The sequence below is a fragment of the Otolemur garnettii genome, unplaced genomic scaffold (assembly GCF_000181295.1).
Source record: "Otolemur garnettii isolate 467f Iridium unplaced genomic scaffold, OtoGar3 scaffold00006, whole genome shotgun sequence".
Classification (NCBI taxonomy): Eukaryota; Metazoa; Chordata; class Mammalia; order Primates; family Galagidae; genus Otolemur; species Otolemur garnettii.
Window position 1 is genome coordinate 25,724,936 of NW_003852401.1, and position 16,430 is coordinate 25,741,365.

The following is a 16,430-nucleotide window of genomic DNA, read 5'->3' on the forward strand; positions in this document are numbered from 1 at the left end:
AGGTCAGACACAGAATGTCACATACGGCCTGACTCTGAGGGTATAGGTCAGACACAGAACCTCACATACGGCCTGACTCCATTGATACAGGAAGTCCAGAATAGGCATATCCATAGACAGAAAATATCCTCCCCCTGCCTGGGGCTGGGACAAAGGGAGAAATGGGGAATGAATGCTAATTCCCCAGAAGTGGGGAATTCTTTTTGGGGTGATGGAAATGTTCCACAATCAGACAGTGGTGATGGTCCCACAACTCTGTCAATATACTAAAAACCCTGAACTCTACATTTTTAAAGGGGTGAATTTTATGGGATGTGAAGTGTATCTCAACAAAGCTATTATAAAAAAATAAATAAATCAAGCTCCATCCTACCTCTAGAGCCACATGAGCAACAAGGTGAAGTGGCTGCATATCGGGAAAGTTTATGCAGAGTTCAGCTCTAATCCTGGTTTCCGTAACTTGAAAAGAGAACTCTCCCTCAGGCTTACAGGGAAGACTTCCATCAAGTTTTGAGTAAGATCAGGACAGCTGTACACATAGCTACTCAAGGCAAGGCGGTTCCGCTGCAGACAGGAGGGGAAAGAAAGTGTCCCTAAGACTCTGCTAACATCTGGGGATCCCTGCAGACACACACCTCTGTGGCTCATCTCCTAGAAAACAATGTTAGGCTCACAGACCTGTAATGGGCACTCAAGGAATTTCTTTCTTTCTTTTCTTTCTTTCTTTCTTTTTTTTTTTTTTTGGAGACAGAGTCTTACTATGTTGCCCTGGGTAGAGTGTCGTGGCATCACAGATTACAGCAACCTCAAACTCTTGGGCTTAAGCGATTCTCGTGCCTCAGCCTCCCAAGTAGGAATGTTATTTGTTTACGACTGAACTGTCAGTTGATGCCCTGGAGTGGATTAAGGAAAGAGGCGTTGGGGAATGGACACTGAAGGAGAGTCACTGTAGGCCTCACAAAACAACAGGGGGACAAGTGAACAAAACGCTTGAGCACATGGAAAGTCTACATTTCCATTCATTCTAGGCGCAGTGTGATTAACTTCATTTTCTGTTGCACTAGTATGTCTAACCTATAAAATATGAAGGAAGAAACGTGATTCTTTCGACCTTCCTGGACCTGTGAATCACCTAAACAGAAGGAACAACACAGTAATATGATCAAGGATAAATTATAATCCAGAAGCCTTTCATGGAGAAACCCATGAAGTGGCTTCATTCAATATAGGAAACTGTCTGGAGCATAATGAGCGCTGCCTCTTGTATTAATATTATTCGTGTAGAAATAAAAAATGAAACAACCGTTGAAACTGCTGAAAATGCCTAGAAAAAAGGTATTGCTCTTCTTTGTCCACTTACCATTTTTGCCTTCTACCCCAGGGTGGTTCAGAGGAGACACGGCTGATACACGAGGTTGCCAGACGTAGCAAATGAAAATAACAATGTTGATTTGAATTTAAATTTCAGAAACAAATTTTTTTGGCATAAAAAATGCTTAGTAGGTGCTTATACTAAACAATTTTGTTATTATTTGAAATTTAAATTGAACTAGGTGTCCTGCGTTTTATCCAGACATCCTAATGAAATGATTGCACCTGTTGGACCCACCACCTTGAGCCGGCTTTTGCTCAGGGCTGATTTTGAGCTACTCTCTCCCTTCCCAGGAGTGAAAGCCAATGGAAAGCGTCTGGCTTCTCTACCGCCCCTAGAGGTCAGCATCATACACCTGCAATTGTTTCCCGTGCTGCAGGAGGGAGCTCACACCTGGCATTGTTAATCAATCTCAAGTAAGACATTAGAACTGAGAGAAAACGTAGCCAGAATGGAGCAGAGAGCGCACAGCCAGCAGGGGAGGAGGCAACCTTTAACCTAGACTTCAGGCAGGTGTAAATGGGGGAGAGACCCTGGATACAACGCAGTGCCAAGTGTGTGAAGAGCACAGAATGATTCTCTTAACAATCCTTCATGGGACTGCCAGAGCCTGCTGTTATCTCCAAATATTATATTTTTATGGAGCTCATTTTTAATATCAGCACTTTTAGGGTGAATGTAAATAAACTTGATCATGCAATAAATTCAGTGTGCTCTTTTATTCTGCAGATTTAAGCTAAAACACTATACATCTCTTGGAAGCAGCATCTTTCAGGATATCACTAGTCAGCCTTAAGACTTTGATACCTGCTAAAAAAAATAATAGCCGAGCCACTGACTGCAAACACCATCCCATGGGGAATGAGCTCAACAGGACAGGCAAGGTGTTCAACAATGGTGGCACCAGTTGTAGGGGGGTTCTTCTCTTTGCCCTCGTATCTGAGGGATCACTTCAGAGTACCACATTAACCCCAGAGGCAAGTGTTCTGAGTCTCCCTATGGATGGTAAATACAATCACTTTATACACAGCACGATCAAATCTACTTCTACAATTAAATAACCATCTACTCTAGCTCCCCACGGTAATTCCATTCATGCCAATAAATGAACAACAGTTTGGAAGGTACATAAAATCTGCGCACCATTCTTTATACCAGAAGCCCTTTTGGAACCTGACCTCAGCACATATTGTATACCCTGTGTATATGTGCAAGATGGGAAGTATATGCCCATATATAAATATAAATACATATAAAGCTAACTTTCAGTGTTCAGAAAACAAAAGCTATCCCCATATAACAGCCAAATTCTGACATAACTCAATTTGGACACCTCATCTGGTGTGCACTGCACTCATTCCTAGTGTAAACCCCACCGCGCCAGGCAATGATATACTGTAATGTCACATCGCAATCTGGATTTACTATAAAGGGCCGCTGACGAGCTTCAGAGCAGTAAACATTGCAGCGAGGTGTATTTCACACTGAGCTGGTTTTTATGAAGAACACTTCACCGCCCAGGCACGGCACCTGGATGATGAATGGTGAAAGATGCATGACAAGCTTCATCATTGTTTGTAAATCTTAACTGTTCCTGCTCACTAACTCTGGAGGCAATTTTCAAAGACAGCGGCCGACAGAAGGACAGCACAGCTTTCCTGAAGGTTATTCAAGTTGTACTTGGCCTGGGCCGCGCCTCGGAAGAGCCAAGCAGGGAAAATAAACTCCTGACTTGGCCCACACCATGCACGAGGAAAACCCGCTAAGGCTCAGTGGATTCAAGGCAGACTCAAGGGGGGATCTTGCAGGGGCTGGTGCAGGATGCTCTGACCCCAGTGGCTACTGTCACATCCAAGAAAGGCCACGGGTCTGAGACTTTTAAATACAGACCCTGAATGAGTAACAGAAACTGGCAGGTTTGCTATGTGTGATGTTGGGAGGTGCCCACAACGACTGGAGTTTCACCACAGAGCAGGCAGGCAGGGGACTCACTTTTACCCCTGAATCCTGTGAGGATAACACCAGGGTGCACAACTCGCAACGTTTGCTACTAATTTTGTTCGACTTGGTAATGTCAGGAGATGAAGAAATTTCTAAAAATGAAGTTCCCAGAGCCCGCTCTCCCTCACGTCCTCAGTCTAAGCTGTAATCGTTAGCCAAAGTGAAAACCTCTGCATGGCTGCTCTACATACTGAATTTACGGCTTTTACAGAATAAGTTAAAGAAGTAAAAGCAAGCTCATGCTAAGGGATTACCCACCAGCAGACTATCCAGAGAGTAAAATAATAAAATTATCTGAGAAAAACTGGCAGCTCTTTTTACATTAGTAAAAATAAAATAACATACAAAGTGACCACTTAGTTTATGCATACACACAAAAATGACTATTTTTAAAAGGCAATCGACTGTATTCCTATGTGCACTTATACTTTCAAAGCTGCTAGTTATTTAATTTCATAATATTTGCTCTCATTAAATAGTAACACGTCCACTTGACTCTCTCCTGTTAAATAAAAAGAAAATTCAAATCTAACCAGGAAATTAAAAGTGACTTTACTGTGCCCATCGAGTCATAAAGGTGTCTAAAAGTTTACAATGAGCTTTGAAAACAGCAACGTAAAGAGAAAGACTACGGCTGATGTGCTAGGGGGTTCAAGGCTATTTGGGGGGGTTTCACTGTGACTCTAGCATGCTACAGAAAGGCACTCTCAGATGGGGGCATTTCTGCGGGAGGTGTGTGCTAATGGAACAGGTTTTGGAATTTGATCATGACAGCAAAAAAGTGCTATTGCATTTATGCTTGAAAGAACATTTCCAAGTACACGTTCTCAAGTCCTAGTCACAGCCATCATTTCCTCCAAATATTTCAAATAGAAGAGTGTCAAACTATAGCCCAGGGAGACCTTGTACAAACTGATCCTCTGGTTCCTCCATTTGCCACATAGAAACTGCACCCATTCTCTTCCCTGCCTTGAAGGGATTGTCTCTACACCTCAGTGTCTTCATCTGTAAAATGGGGATATTAATATTATTAAGAGAATTGAATGAGTTATACCCAGAAAGTGCACAGAACACTGGCCTACAGACACTGGAGGAGCTAGACAAGTATTTGTAAGAGAAGGAAGGGGAAAGGAAGGTGAGAGAAAAACACAGGATAGACCAGCAGAAAGAACACCCAGGAAAGTGACTCAGAGATCTGAGTTCTCAAGCCGGCTCCTCCTCTTAAACAGTAGCAACCAGGCTGAGAGGAAACCGCAGCATTGGGCTTGCGCCCCCACCTGCTCTGTTAAGTGTGAATGTTGATCACACACCTCCTACTTTTACAGAGCTGCATCCATAATGGAAAACCAGTCACATGGAAAGATTTAGTCCTTAAAATTTAAGTTTTACAAACAGAAGATTCTCCATGGCATAAACCTAGGATATTTGCGGTCTGGCCCATGTTTGCGCGTGTCTGACTTGTTTCACTGAGTGCTTCACTAGAGTGCCTAACTCTAAGTCAGTGACAGATGAGCAGAAAGGATCCAACAGTTGTTCTCTCACTCATTCGAGAACCATGAACCTCCGGAGCCTTCTCTGAGCACAGTATGATGCCAGGCACCCAGAGGGATACAGCAGGATCCTCCATGTGTGAGAACGTCCCCTGATCATTCTTGCGAAAGTGCTGCGGAGAATGAACCTGTTCCTTACATGAGCGAGTCTGACCTCCCCATGCAGGCCCCAGGCAAGTGCCTGCTATTTCCAGATGACAACCTGGGGGAGGAGGGGGCTGTCACTGGTAGTTTTACACAGAGGACATGTCAGGGGCCCCAGCTCTCAATCTCGCCCACAGTTTGCTTTGTGAGGTGCTCTTTCCCTGGAGAAAAAAAGTGAGGTTTGAAGGAATGACAGAAATCTGCTTGTCCTCATCAAACAGCACATCACCTTGCTTCTGTCTTATTCTTTAGGTATATAAGGACCTGTGCTGGGTTTAGGTATATAGGGACCTGTGCTGGGTTTAGGTATATAGAGACCTGTGCTGGGGTCCTCGTACACTCCTTTCCTGTTGCTTTCCTTTACATTCCCTGTAAAACACCAGCCTATTTTACTTGGCAAACGTATCATGTGTGATATATTAAAAATAAATCTTTAAAGCTGCCATTTGCAAATATTTGTTATATGCTCAAAGTTAGTATGCTCCCTCTTCCTCATTCAGCAGACCATGATGTCTAGCTAATTCCAAGAATCGTAATACACACACACTTACCCCTCCTTAATGATGGTCATCGTTTTCATTTGTAAGCCCACTGCCAGGCACCTGCTGCGACAGAAAGATAGGGGACCCATGGTGACGGATCCTCTCTGCAACTAGGAGAGTTGACGGATTCTGACATGCTTTAAAACATTTCTTATGTGATGCACATATAACAATAGATAAATTTGTTATTATCATTTTCAACTTTCCAGATGAGAGAACTGAAGCTTTAAGAATTTAATTGAGCATCTCACTGCTGGGTCCAGAGCTGAGGATCTGAGCCAGACCTCCTCGCCCTTCTACACACTGGCCTTGCTGCCACTGAATGTCCCACTTACTTTCTGTTCAAAGATAAAGCTGAGAATAAAGAGGTCACATAAGGAAAATAGGCGTTAACCAGCCCAGGGCTCTTTTCTTTGAAATTTAGCAAATGATAAGTCATTTCTTAAAATGCTAAGCTTAAATTAAACTCAACATTTTCTAACTGTTGCATAAAGCACACTCAGCTATCCTTAGAGCAGGGAAATACAAGGGTCAAAGTTTTTCTCTCCTACAAGCCTCCCATACAATTCAGGCTAGAACACACACACACACACACACACACACACACACACACACCAAAAGCAGCTCTCTGATTTCTTGACCCGCTCTCCTTCCTGTCTGAGCCAAACTTTCAAACATGTTCAGAACATCATTCTCCCTTATAAGACCTACCCAAACTGCCAACACAGCCCTTGTAGGATGGAATAATAAAGAGTCAAGATCATGTTTGCCACCACGTATTGTATTTTGTGATTCATTGAGCTTATTTACATACTAGACACCAAGTTGTCTTACAACGGTAATAAAGCCTCCTCAGAGCCAACATCCTCAGCCTTCTTTTAATAGGTGAGGAAATCAAGGCTCTGGGAGAAATAAGTGGCGATCCCAATGCTACAGAGCTGTGAGTCATGGGTCCATTCGGAATCTAAGTACAGAATGTTCTACCACTCCACACAGCCACTTGCCACAGAACGTCACCTCATATTACAGGCAGTTTTGGTGTTCTGGATCATGAGGAGGGAACTCTGAGGGCCCTCCCAACAGAGAGCAGAACCACACTGTTCTCACCTACAAAATGAATAGGTGCAGCGATACAACAAAGTCCAATTCTAATGTGCTACATTAAGCAAGTCCACTCACTGACGTGTAAGCGTATTTTGCATATGGTCATGACAACAGTGGAGAGGCACATGGTACCAGTGAAATCAGGCACCTACTGGGTCCACTGGTCTACAGAACTGTTAGCACTACATGGATTCAAAAAGCCGTGTCTGGGAGCACAGATGCCTCTACAGGCTGCTCGACATCGCAGAGGAGCAAGGCCCTTCACCTCGGACAGGCTCTTCCCCTGGCCCTGGCCACCTGATGCTCTGCCCCCGCTTCACAGAGCTGCTGCCATCCCGTGCGATTAACAAACAACACGCAAACACTTTGCGATCTGTAGAAAGCACCTCAAATGTTTCTTTCTGGAAAGAGCACAGGTTGTCTGTGAAGGCAGGCTGAGGTTGCACAGGAGCCCGCCACACTGCATCTGAGTTCGAAGCAGCCACAGGACCAAAAGAAATGAGGCACAATTTCTAACTTTTAAACTGAGGTCACAAAATAGACAAAGGGTCTAATCACGTTCAACTTCACCATTTAAACCTAAACCATTTTGTAGCTGTTAACCAGTCATATAGAACTCATACTCAAGCATCAGAGGAAGATGCCTGTTCGCAGATAGGAAATGCCACTCAGGTGCGTCTATTTACACAGAGGCGCTGCTGTGAAGATCAGCCTCTTCATCACCAGCTCAGGAGGCATCAACTTCAGGATATTCCCACTACCTACTTCCTGAACAGCCTGCACCTGTTATTATGAAGCAGTCACACTCTTACAGCAAAACTCTTTGATGACTCTCCACTGACTGCCCCAATTCTTCTCTCCCTTGCACCCCGACAAGGTTTGCTTTCCACTTCCCCATCCAAGTGGGCACTCAGAAAGGTCATTGATCCTTTCAACCTTGGAACAGGACATAGTCGATTCTACTTTCCCACCTCACAGGCTGCTCTTCCTTCCTTTCTCCTTTCTGCTCCTCCTCATCTACAGAGCCTGCAACTGGAGGTCCCAGGGCTCAGTCCCTTGTCCTTTATTCTCGGTCTACATTCATTTCTCTAGATCACATAAGTTCAATAACACCTAGGCATTGAAATCCCCACTTTCACTGGCAGCCAGGAAATTTCCCCTCAACTTCAGACTTCATGCATCCAACTCCTACTTGACAATCTACCTGAATGACCCCTCAACATCTCACATGTGTGCCAAGTTATCTCCCAAACCACAAAACCTATTTTTCCCATGGCCGTTTTTCCTCAGTAAGTGTAACCTCCAATCCTATACTTTGCCAGGTAGAAAATTATAGAGTCAATCTTCACACCTCTCTTCCTATGGCATTATGAAACTCATCAGCACACCTGTGGTTTCTGACCAGGATCTGACCGCCCATCATCACCACCATGCTCCCCCCCGACTGCTGATACCACCTTCCAACCAGTATCCCTGTTTCCACCCTTGCCTCCCTACAGTCTACTCTTAAACTGTCATCAGAGCGATCATTTACAACCACAAGACACACATGTTACCTGTGCTTGGAACCCTCCAACAGCTTCCCATATCACTTGAAATAAAAGCTGAAGTGCTTGCAAAGCCCTACGTGTTCTCACTACCTTCCCAATCGACTCCCCTCCTTAACATTTTTCAGCTTAAGGAAAGAAAAGAGAATGACTCCTCATCTTTTTACAACAACAACAAAAAAAGCCCCATTAAATAGTAGGACCATGGCAAAAGGAAAACTTCTCCTGGGATTCTTTTCCTCCTAACATTTTATTTTCATGTTGCAATCTTCAGCAAACCCAAAAGAAAACAGTGAACCTGGATTCTTTTTTTTTTTTTTGATGGTAAAGAGAGGCTAAGCTTAAACTTACCTGAAAAGACACTGAAGATACACGGGTTTAATGGACAAATGTATACTTAAATAAAAATCTAAAGAAAATAGTAAACTTACTAGAAACTGTAAGTTTAAAGTTCCGATTATTTACAAATCCCCAAGTAGAAGAATAAATATACTATTTACAAGTCATAATTTCATCATGAATCTGCTAAATGTAGCTGGTCATCAGTCAGCCTTTGCCAAATTTCTCACAAATGCATACACTGATGTCCTCACTGCATCCTGTCCTTTGCCTTAGCCCCATAAACGAAAAGGCCCTAATATGCCCTCAAAGAGCTCTCAACTGTACTGATTCAGATGATAAAACTGAGGACCCGCTCTCCTGTGAAATGACCTGTGGGTGTCCTTATTGACCTGCAAACACATTTTTTCTTTCCCTTCCCACTTGCTTTGTAAAACATTTAATGCAACATAAAAGCCCCTAAGACAGACCAGGCATAGTGCTCATGCCTATGATTTCAGCAATTTGGGAGAGCAAGGTAGGAGGATCACTTAAAACTAGGAGTTTGAGACCAGGCTGGACAACACAGCAAGATCCCTTCTCTAAAAACAAAAACAAAAAAATTCTAAAATCAAGCTAGGTGTGATGGTGGGCACCTATAGTACCAGCTACTCTGGAGGCTGAGGATTGAGCTGAGGAGTTCAAGGATACAGTGACTATACCACTGAACTCCAGCCTAGCCAAGAGAGTGGGATATTGTCTTAAAAAACAAAAAAAAGAAAGAAACAAACAAACCTACAAAGAAACAACAACAAACCCAAACCAACATGGAACACATATGGAGTCATAAAGCCTTATTTCTTTAAAAACTTAACTGGAAGGTGGGAGCAGTAGCTCATACCTGTAATCCTAGCATTCTGGGAGGCTGAGGCAAATGGATAGCCTGAGTTCACAAGTTCTAGACCAGCCTGAGAAAGAGAAGCAAGACCCTGTCTCTACCAAAACCTAGCCCAGCTTTGTGGCAGGCACCCATAGTCCCAGCTCCTCAAGAGGTTGAGGCAAGAGGATTGTTTGAGCCCAAGAGTTTGAGGTTGCTGTGAGCTATGATGTTATAGCACTCTACTGAGGGCGACAAAGTAAAACTCAAAACAAAAAATAAAAACAAAAAAAAACTAGCTTGGATTTTCTATGAATTCATACGCTCCTCCATGATAACTCCTAAGTAGATAGTACTGAGATTTCACCATAGCCCTTCCTAGCTAACACTCTTATTTCTCAAGTGTGAGACTCCTGATTAATTACTAAAGAATTAGAGTAGGAAGGTAAGCCTAGGGCCTCCTCACACAATACTCTTTGGAAGGTACACATCTCTAGGTAAGTTCTAAGAAATTACAGTTATTTACCCACTCTTTCCCTGTGAACACTGCTACAACAAATGGTCTTTCCTTCCCCAGAGTGTAACCTCCTTCCTTTCAGTCACTTCCTTTTCAACCATAAATTCAAACTACTGCTCCTCTCCAGATCTCTTCCTTTCTGATCTAATAAATTGCCTCTTAAATTTTTGTCTTACTGCTCTGCTGTGAATTTACACCTTTGGCTCAAGAATGCCAGGGCTTCTAAAAATTTTCCATTATTTCTAGAATAAGAAGTTCAGGCCATTCCTTCCTAAAAGTGAGTTTCATTCCTGATTTTCTGTATGAACAAATGTTCCTTTAACTGCTTTATCCCCAGATCATGCACTGGTTCCATTAGACAAACAGTAAGTTAGGAATCTGACCTTTTGTGTTTGTATTCCCTCACAGGGCAAGCTCACTTAAAAATCCTACCAAATTCATTCATTCAGACTCTCAACCACGAATAACAAATAAAAGGCATCATAGCAGATAAAAATGTATATAAACTGTGCTCTCCAAACTTCAGGAGCTTATGGAAAGAGGGTCATGTGGACATACATATTGTGAATATTTATAGAAACAGTTGTTCTTGACCACTCCCAACAGAAAAGTGAAAATGAAATCAATGATATATACATCACTCTCTCTACGGCTCAGATTATGTAGGATCATGACCTATTTATCTCATATTAACAGGGTCCTTTATTTTATTTTAGCATGATGAATAAAGCATTGCTTTCCCAGCTTTTTTAGACTTTATTGCTCTAAATTTGCAAATCAGTGAAAGATTCTGATCCTCATTCTCTAAACATTTGCTTTGCAAAGAAACAAGTTCTCTATAAGGTTAAGTTATTTAGAAAATAAGGTTCTCTTTTTATTTAGTACAAGTTTAAGTTCTATTGGATCTGCTTTTCTGCCAGGTTTCACTATTGACCTGATTTCCATTTATCGCCTCAATTGCATATCCCTCTCATTTTCGTAAATCAAAAGATGATGCTTAAATATAAAGAACTTAAACACGGGATCTGGAAACACAGCAGCCGTAAAACACCTGCCGATCAGCACAGTGTAGACGCTGGGGAGAAGGTGAAAACCGAAGTTGAGGAACTGTGTATTTCAAAGTGCTTTGGTTCATTAAACAGTCATTTTTTATTTTAAAGCCATTATATCAGAGTTATTAGCATTGCTACTGCATAAACTCTGAGATCTATTGTATTCAAAATGTTTTATTGTGTTATTTTATTCCCCCCCCCCCAAAAGATAAATACACCTTCAATTTTAAAATGAAAATCTTTGGGAAATGAGTTTTCGATATACAGAAATTCATCTCACAAAAAATATCAGGACTTGAACCACACTTAAAGTGCCTCTGTGTCTCATATTGATCCTCAAAACCATACATTTTTTAGCTTCCGAATGGGAGTCTCCCATCCTATTGTCACACTAGGTATCCAAACATGGTTTTAGGAATCAAGCAAAGCAAAGTCACTCCATAAGTAAATACTTCAAAGGACACTTACCTAAGTTTCACACAGCAATAAACAACAGTTCTTAACAGATAAGCCATTAGAGAGGGCTTGGGACCCAGTAGTGGACATGCATCCTCTCACCACCTGAAATCCAGTCTGTAACCAGACACCTACCGCTCGCTTTGGCTTCCGAATAAGACGGGCCATCCTCGAAAGTGAAGATCTGGGACATGCTCTGGCCCAGGTAAGAGGGAGGCGGATAGTAAGAATGCATCCTGTACTGGGAACTCATCGCATGGCGGTTCTCAGAGTTCTTCATCTGCTAAAGAAAAAAGAAGAAATACATTGAGACCAACGGTTCATTTTACCATTATTCCAAGAACTGTCTACTTCTGCAAGTGTGGGGAATGGCCTGTTCAAATTGGGTATCTTCTACCATGAATATGTTCCTCCAGCACACTGAGCCTCCGAAACACAAGCACTGTGCATCTTGAAGGTACCATTTCTATCATGGGGTCCCCTCTAAAGTACCCCTGAAATTTCCTCCAGTCATAGGGGGCTGAACTAACCAGTTCCAAGGAAGATAAGATAGCGGAGAGGGGACAGCACTGCGCAGGAGCAAACACAATCTGCTGTAACACTGACTAGCCTCTCCGACCAGGAGCACGTTATCAAACCTCTTCACACGTTGACACCTTGTTTACAGAGTTCAAATAAATAGATATTTTTTAAACAGGATTTTTAAAAAAACTATAGAAAAGTAACATGCAAACGACTCAGCGTCAGTTCCCACCTCCTTTTACTCTGTTCCCTATAGCAGGGGACAGAAGTCTGGGATCTGGGTTCTGCTAACTAGACATATGGAGTGAGAATGGAAAGACAGCAGGGAGGCACAGCTGTCCCTCCAGCAGCAATGGCAGCTGCACGTGGGCGTGGCAGTCATTTGTGTTTCTGGCAGGCAGACTCTATCTTTGGAACCATCGGGCAGCTTTTATGAAAGGAGCAGTTAGTTCCCTGCAGCTTTCAGAGCTCTCATTCAAAGCCAAGGAGACATGCCCTGATGGCTCAGGAGAGACCTCCTACTTCCACCTGCTGATGACTGTGTAAAGACCCACGTCCATGGGAACCCGGAACTATTTCTTACATGGAGCCTGGTACAGATACCAAGCATTCAACACCCAATCCTATCTCCACACAAGAACTGAGCGGAATGTCAATCATTTCTAATGTCTTTAACAACTTAAATTTAGAGAGTATTCACTTTTATTTTTTGTTTTAGGGGGTTTTCTTGAGACAAAGTCTCTATGCCCTGGGTAGAGTGCCTTGGCATCATAACTCACAACAACCTAAAAACTCTTGAGCTCGATCAATCCCCTTGCCTCGGCCTCCCAAGTAGCTGGGCCTACAAGCGCCTACCACAATGTCCTGCTAGTTCTGTTTAGTAGAGACAGGATCTCACTCTTACTCTGGTCTCAAACTCTCAAACAATCCACTTGCCTGGGCCTTTCAGAGTAGTAGGATTACAGGTATGAGCCACTATGCCAGACAGAGGGTATTCACTTTTAAATACGAGTCAATCTAAGGAAATGTTCAAGATAAACCAATTCTGTCTAGAATTAAGGAACAATTTTGCAATTATGTTTTCCAATCAAATGTGTGTGTGTGTGTATGTTATTGTTGTTGCAGTTTGGCCGGGGCTGAGTTCAAACCCACCACCCTCGGTATATGGGGCTGGTGCACCACTCACTGAGCCGCAGGTGCCACCCCTCCAATCAAATGTTTTGAATGCTACTTTATACAGAAAATAATGCTAACTTGACGAGAGCCTTGCAAGATAAAACCAGGTTCTGGCTTCCTTAAGATTCTCTAACATGTGAATTCTGGACAATGTCCCAAGTAACCACTGGCCTAAGAGTACTTTGAATATTATAGGATTACTTGAGAGAAAGTTTCTGTATGTTACTTTGAGAAACACAAAGGATTCACTGTTGATCATCTTACTGTTCCCCAGCTCAATTCTATGCTCTGATGGGCAGATTATTTCCTCTTGGAGAGGCAAAGGGTAGGTGATTATTTCCTTTCAAGTGAAGTTTATCTGGGGGTGTTTCCTTTATCCTTTCTAGTTTGTCTTTCTGAAATATACAGACTGGCATTTATTCTAGGTAATCACCCCACTTTCATTTTCTACCATCAAAGGGGGGGATTCTGCCCCAATGAGAGAGTGGCAGGACAATCTACCAAGGAGCCTTGAAACCACGGAGCAAGCAATACTAGCGGTTTACTACACAGACCCAGGTCCAGTTATACCACTGATGCCCTGTGCTCTAACTGTGCACACACATAGCCAGTGGGTCTTGTTAAAATGTAAGCTCTCAACAAAAAAAAAGCAAACAACCCCATCTATCATTGGGCAAAAAGCATGAACAGAACCTTCTCTGAAGAAGACAAATGAATGGGCAACACACACATGAAAAAATGCTCATTGTCCCTAATCATCAGAGAAATGCAAATCAAAACCACTCTGAGATATCATCTAACCCCAGTGAAAACAGCCCACATCACAAAGTCTCAAATCTGCAGATACTGGTGCAAATGTGAAGAGAAGGGAACACTTTTACATGGTTGGTGGGATTGCAAACTAATACAGCCTCTATGGAAAGAAGTATGGAGAACCCTCAAAGAACTGAAAGCAGACCTTATGTTTGGTCCTGCAATCCCATTACTAGGTAACACCCAGAAGAAAAAAAGTCATTTTATCATAAGGACATCTGCACTAGATTGTTTATCACAGCTCAATTTACAATTGCCAAGATGTGGAAACAACCTAAGTGCCCACCAACCCAGGAAAGGATTAATAAACTGCCGTCTATGTATACCATGGAATATTATTCAGCCATTTTTAAGATGGAGACTTTACATCTTTATATTAATCTGAATGGAGCTGAAACACATTCTTCTTAGTAAAGTATCACAAGAATGGAAAAGTAAGTATCCGACGCACTCAATACTAATATGAATCTGGTGGAGGAGCTAATACACACCCACACAAGAGAAAAATTTAATTCAAGTTGAGGAGAAGAGAGAAAGGGAAGGAGGAGAGGTGAGGAGGGAGGGGGAGTGGTGAGGAGGGAGGGGGATTGGAGTGCTCCCATCTGATGGGCACAATGTAAGGGTATATGGCACATCTCCCAGGAGTGGAACCCAACTGCAGCAGGGACCTTACGTAACAAACGCAAACCGATTGTAACCTAATCATTTGTACCCTCATATTAATCTGAAATTTTTTTTTAAATCCACATTGTGAAGCATTAAGTCTGGGGCAGAGATGTTGACTCTGCTGGCCCTCAAACCTGGTTCTAATGAAAAGAGGATAAAATGACCCTGTCTCTCATCCTCAGCACCTCGAGGGGCCAGGACCGAAGGAGGGCCTTCTAAAAATCAACCCAAAACTCCTCTTTTTATCAACTGTTTCCGCCTAAACTGGGGGAAGCTAGAAATATGTAAGCAGCAATTTTTAATTTTCATAATTTTTCTTTTTAGACATAAGATTCTCCAGAGCTAAAAGACTTTTCTCAGGGGTTGCGGCCATCTAGAATTGCTGCAGTGGTAATCACAAACTCAGGCGCTCTGAACTGAAGAGCCATTTCTGCCTCCATAGACTTCCCTCAAGTCAATTACACAGTCTGAGTAATGAACATTGAATTAGGAGCAAGGTGCCGACTTTTAAGTACAGAATGCCTAATATAAATAATGGAGTCTCCCTGCTCCAAATGCTGAGTTAGTCACATCTCCTTCAGGTTTGACAATATCTGCAAGTCAGTTCTTCAAGGAAAATGCTTTTCAATTTTCCCTGTGTACAACAAAACTGACAGGGTTGGAGCCTGCCAGCTCTGCAAAATGCTAGACTTTTTTTTTTCTTTTACTGTGAAGGTTTATACAAAGCTGCTTTTCAAAATGTTTGAAAAACGTTCACCATGAGCCTATAGCAGGGGTCAGCAAACTTTTTATCGTAAATGGTCAAACAATAAATATTTTAGGCTCTGCAAGCCATGTAGGATCTCTAGGCAACCAGTAAATGGGTGGACATAGTTGTGTTCCAATAAAAATTTACTCATAAAAATCTGCACTGGTTCTCAACCTTCACTCCCACTGGAATAAGAGCAGGTGGGGACCCCGTAATGATGCCTGGGCCCCACTCCTATAGAATGTGATTAAACTGAACTGGGAGATGTACCCTGGGCCCTGGATCTTTTCAAGCTTCCAAGGTAATTCTAACAAGATGCCAAGATTGAGAACAAAAGCTCTACAATTACCAAGATACCTTCCACACACCTGGGAGGTATGAGTCTCAACATCCCCTTGTCAACTAAAAGATACAAAAGGCTGAGTCTGACAAACAGAATGGTCAACTGGGGCCAACCCCAATGTGTATATTATTTGGGAAAAGATTCAAGTGAGCAGTGAAGATCTTATTTAACTAAAGCTTACTAGAAAATAAACACAATTTCTAATCTGAGCATACACTCCCCCCAGTCCCTTTTCTATGTTTACAGAAAGCATGGGATTACAAAGATGATTTGGAAATACTGGAAAAAGAAGTTGAATTATTTGCATTCCAATAGACAACAATCACTTAGGCTACCACCACCGCAAAGAATAATCCATCAATAATCCACGTGACAACCTAAAGGCAAGAAAGAAGGACAGCCTCGTGTGTTTCCAAGTGCATGCGTAAACCTCTGAAATGTGCCATTAAAACTAAATGGCCGTTCACACAGACAAGGTGTGCCAGAGCGTGATTTCAAATTCCCAATCATGCTCCGAGGGAAAAACTCACAATCCTGGTACTACTGGCCTAGACAAATGGAAAAGTAATAAAGCCTTTGAAGCTCATTGTTTTATTTTCAGCCAGTAGTTCTCAACTGGGGACAATCTAGTCTTCCAAAGGACATCTGACAATGCCCAGAGATACTTTTCTTACAGTGGGGC

The 16,430-nt window shown here is 42.5% G+C and overlaps 1 protein-coding gene across 1 annotated transcript in view; it reads right to left on the reverse strand.

The window, feature by feature from the left end:
• DMRT1 (doublesex and mab-3 related transcription factor 1) overlaps positions 1-16,430 on the reverse strand; it is a 107,802-nt gene that overhangs the window by 27,095 nt on the left and 64,277 nt on the right. The window contains exon 4 of the mRNA XM_003782919.1: positions 11,616-11,760. Coding sequence (XP_003782967.1) covers positions 11,616-11,760 — 145 coding nt within the window. The remainder of the gene's footprint in view (positions 1-11,615; positions 11,761-16,430) is intronic.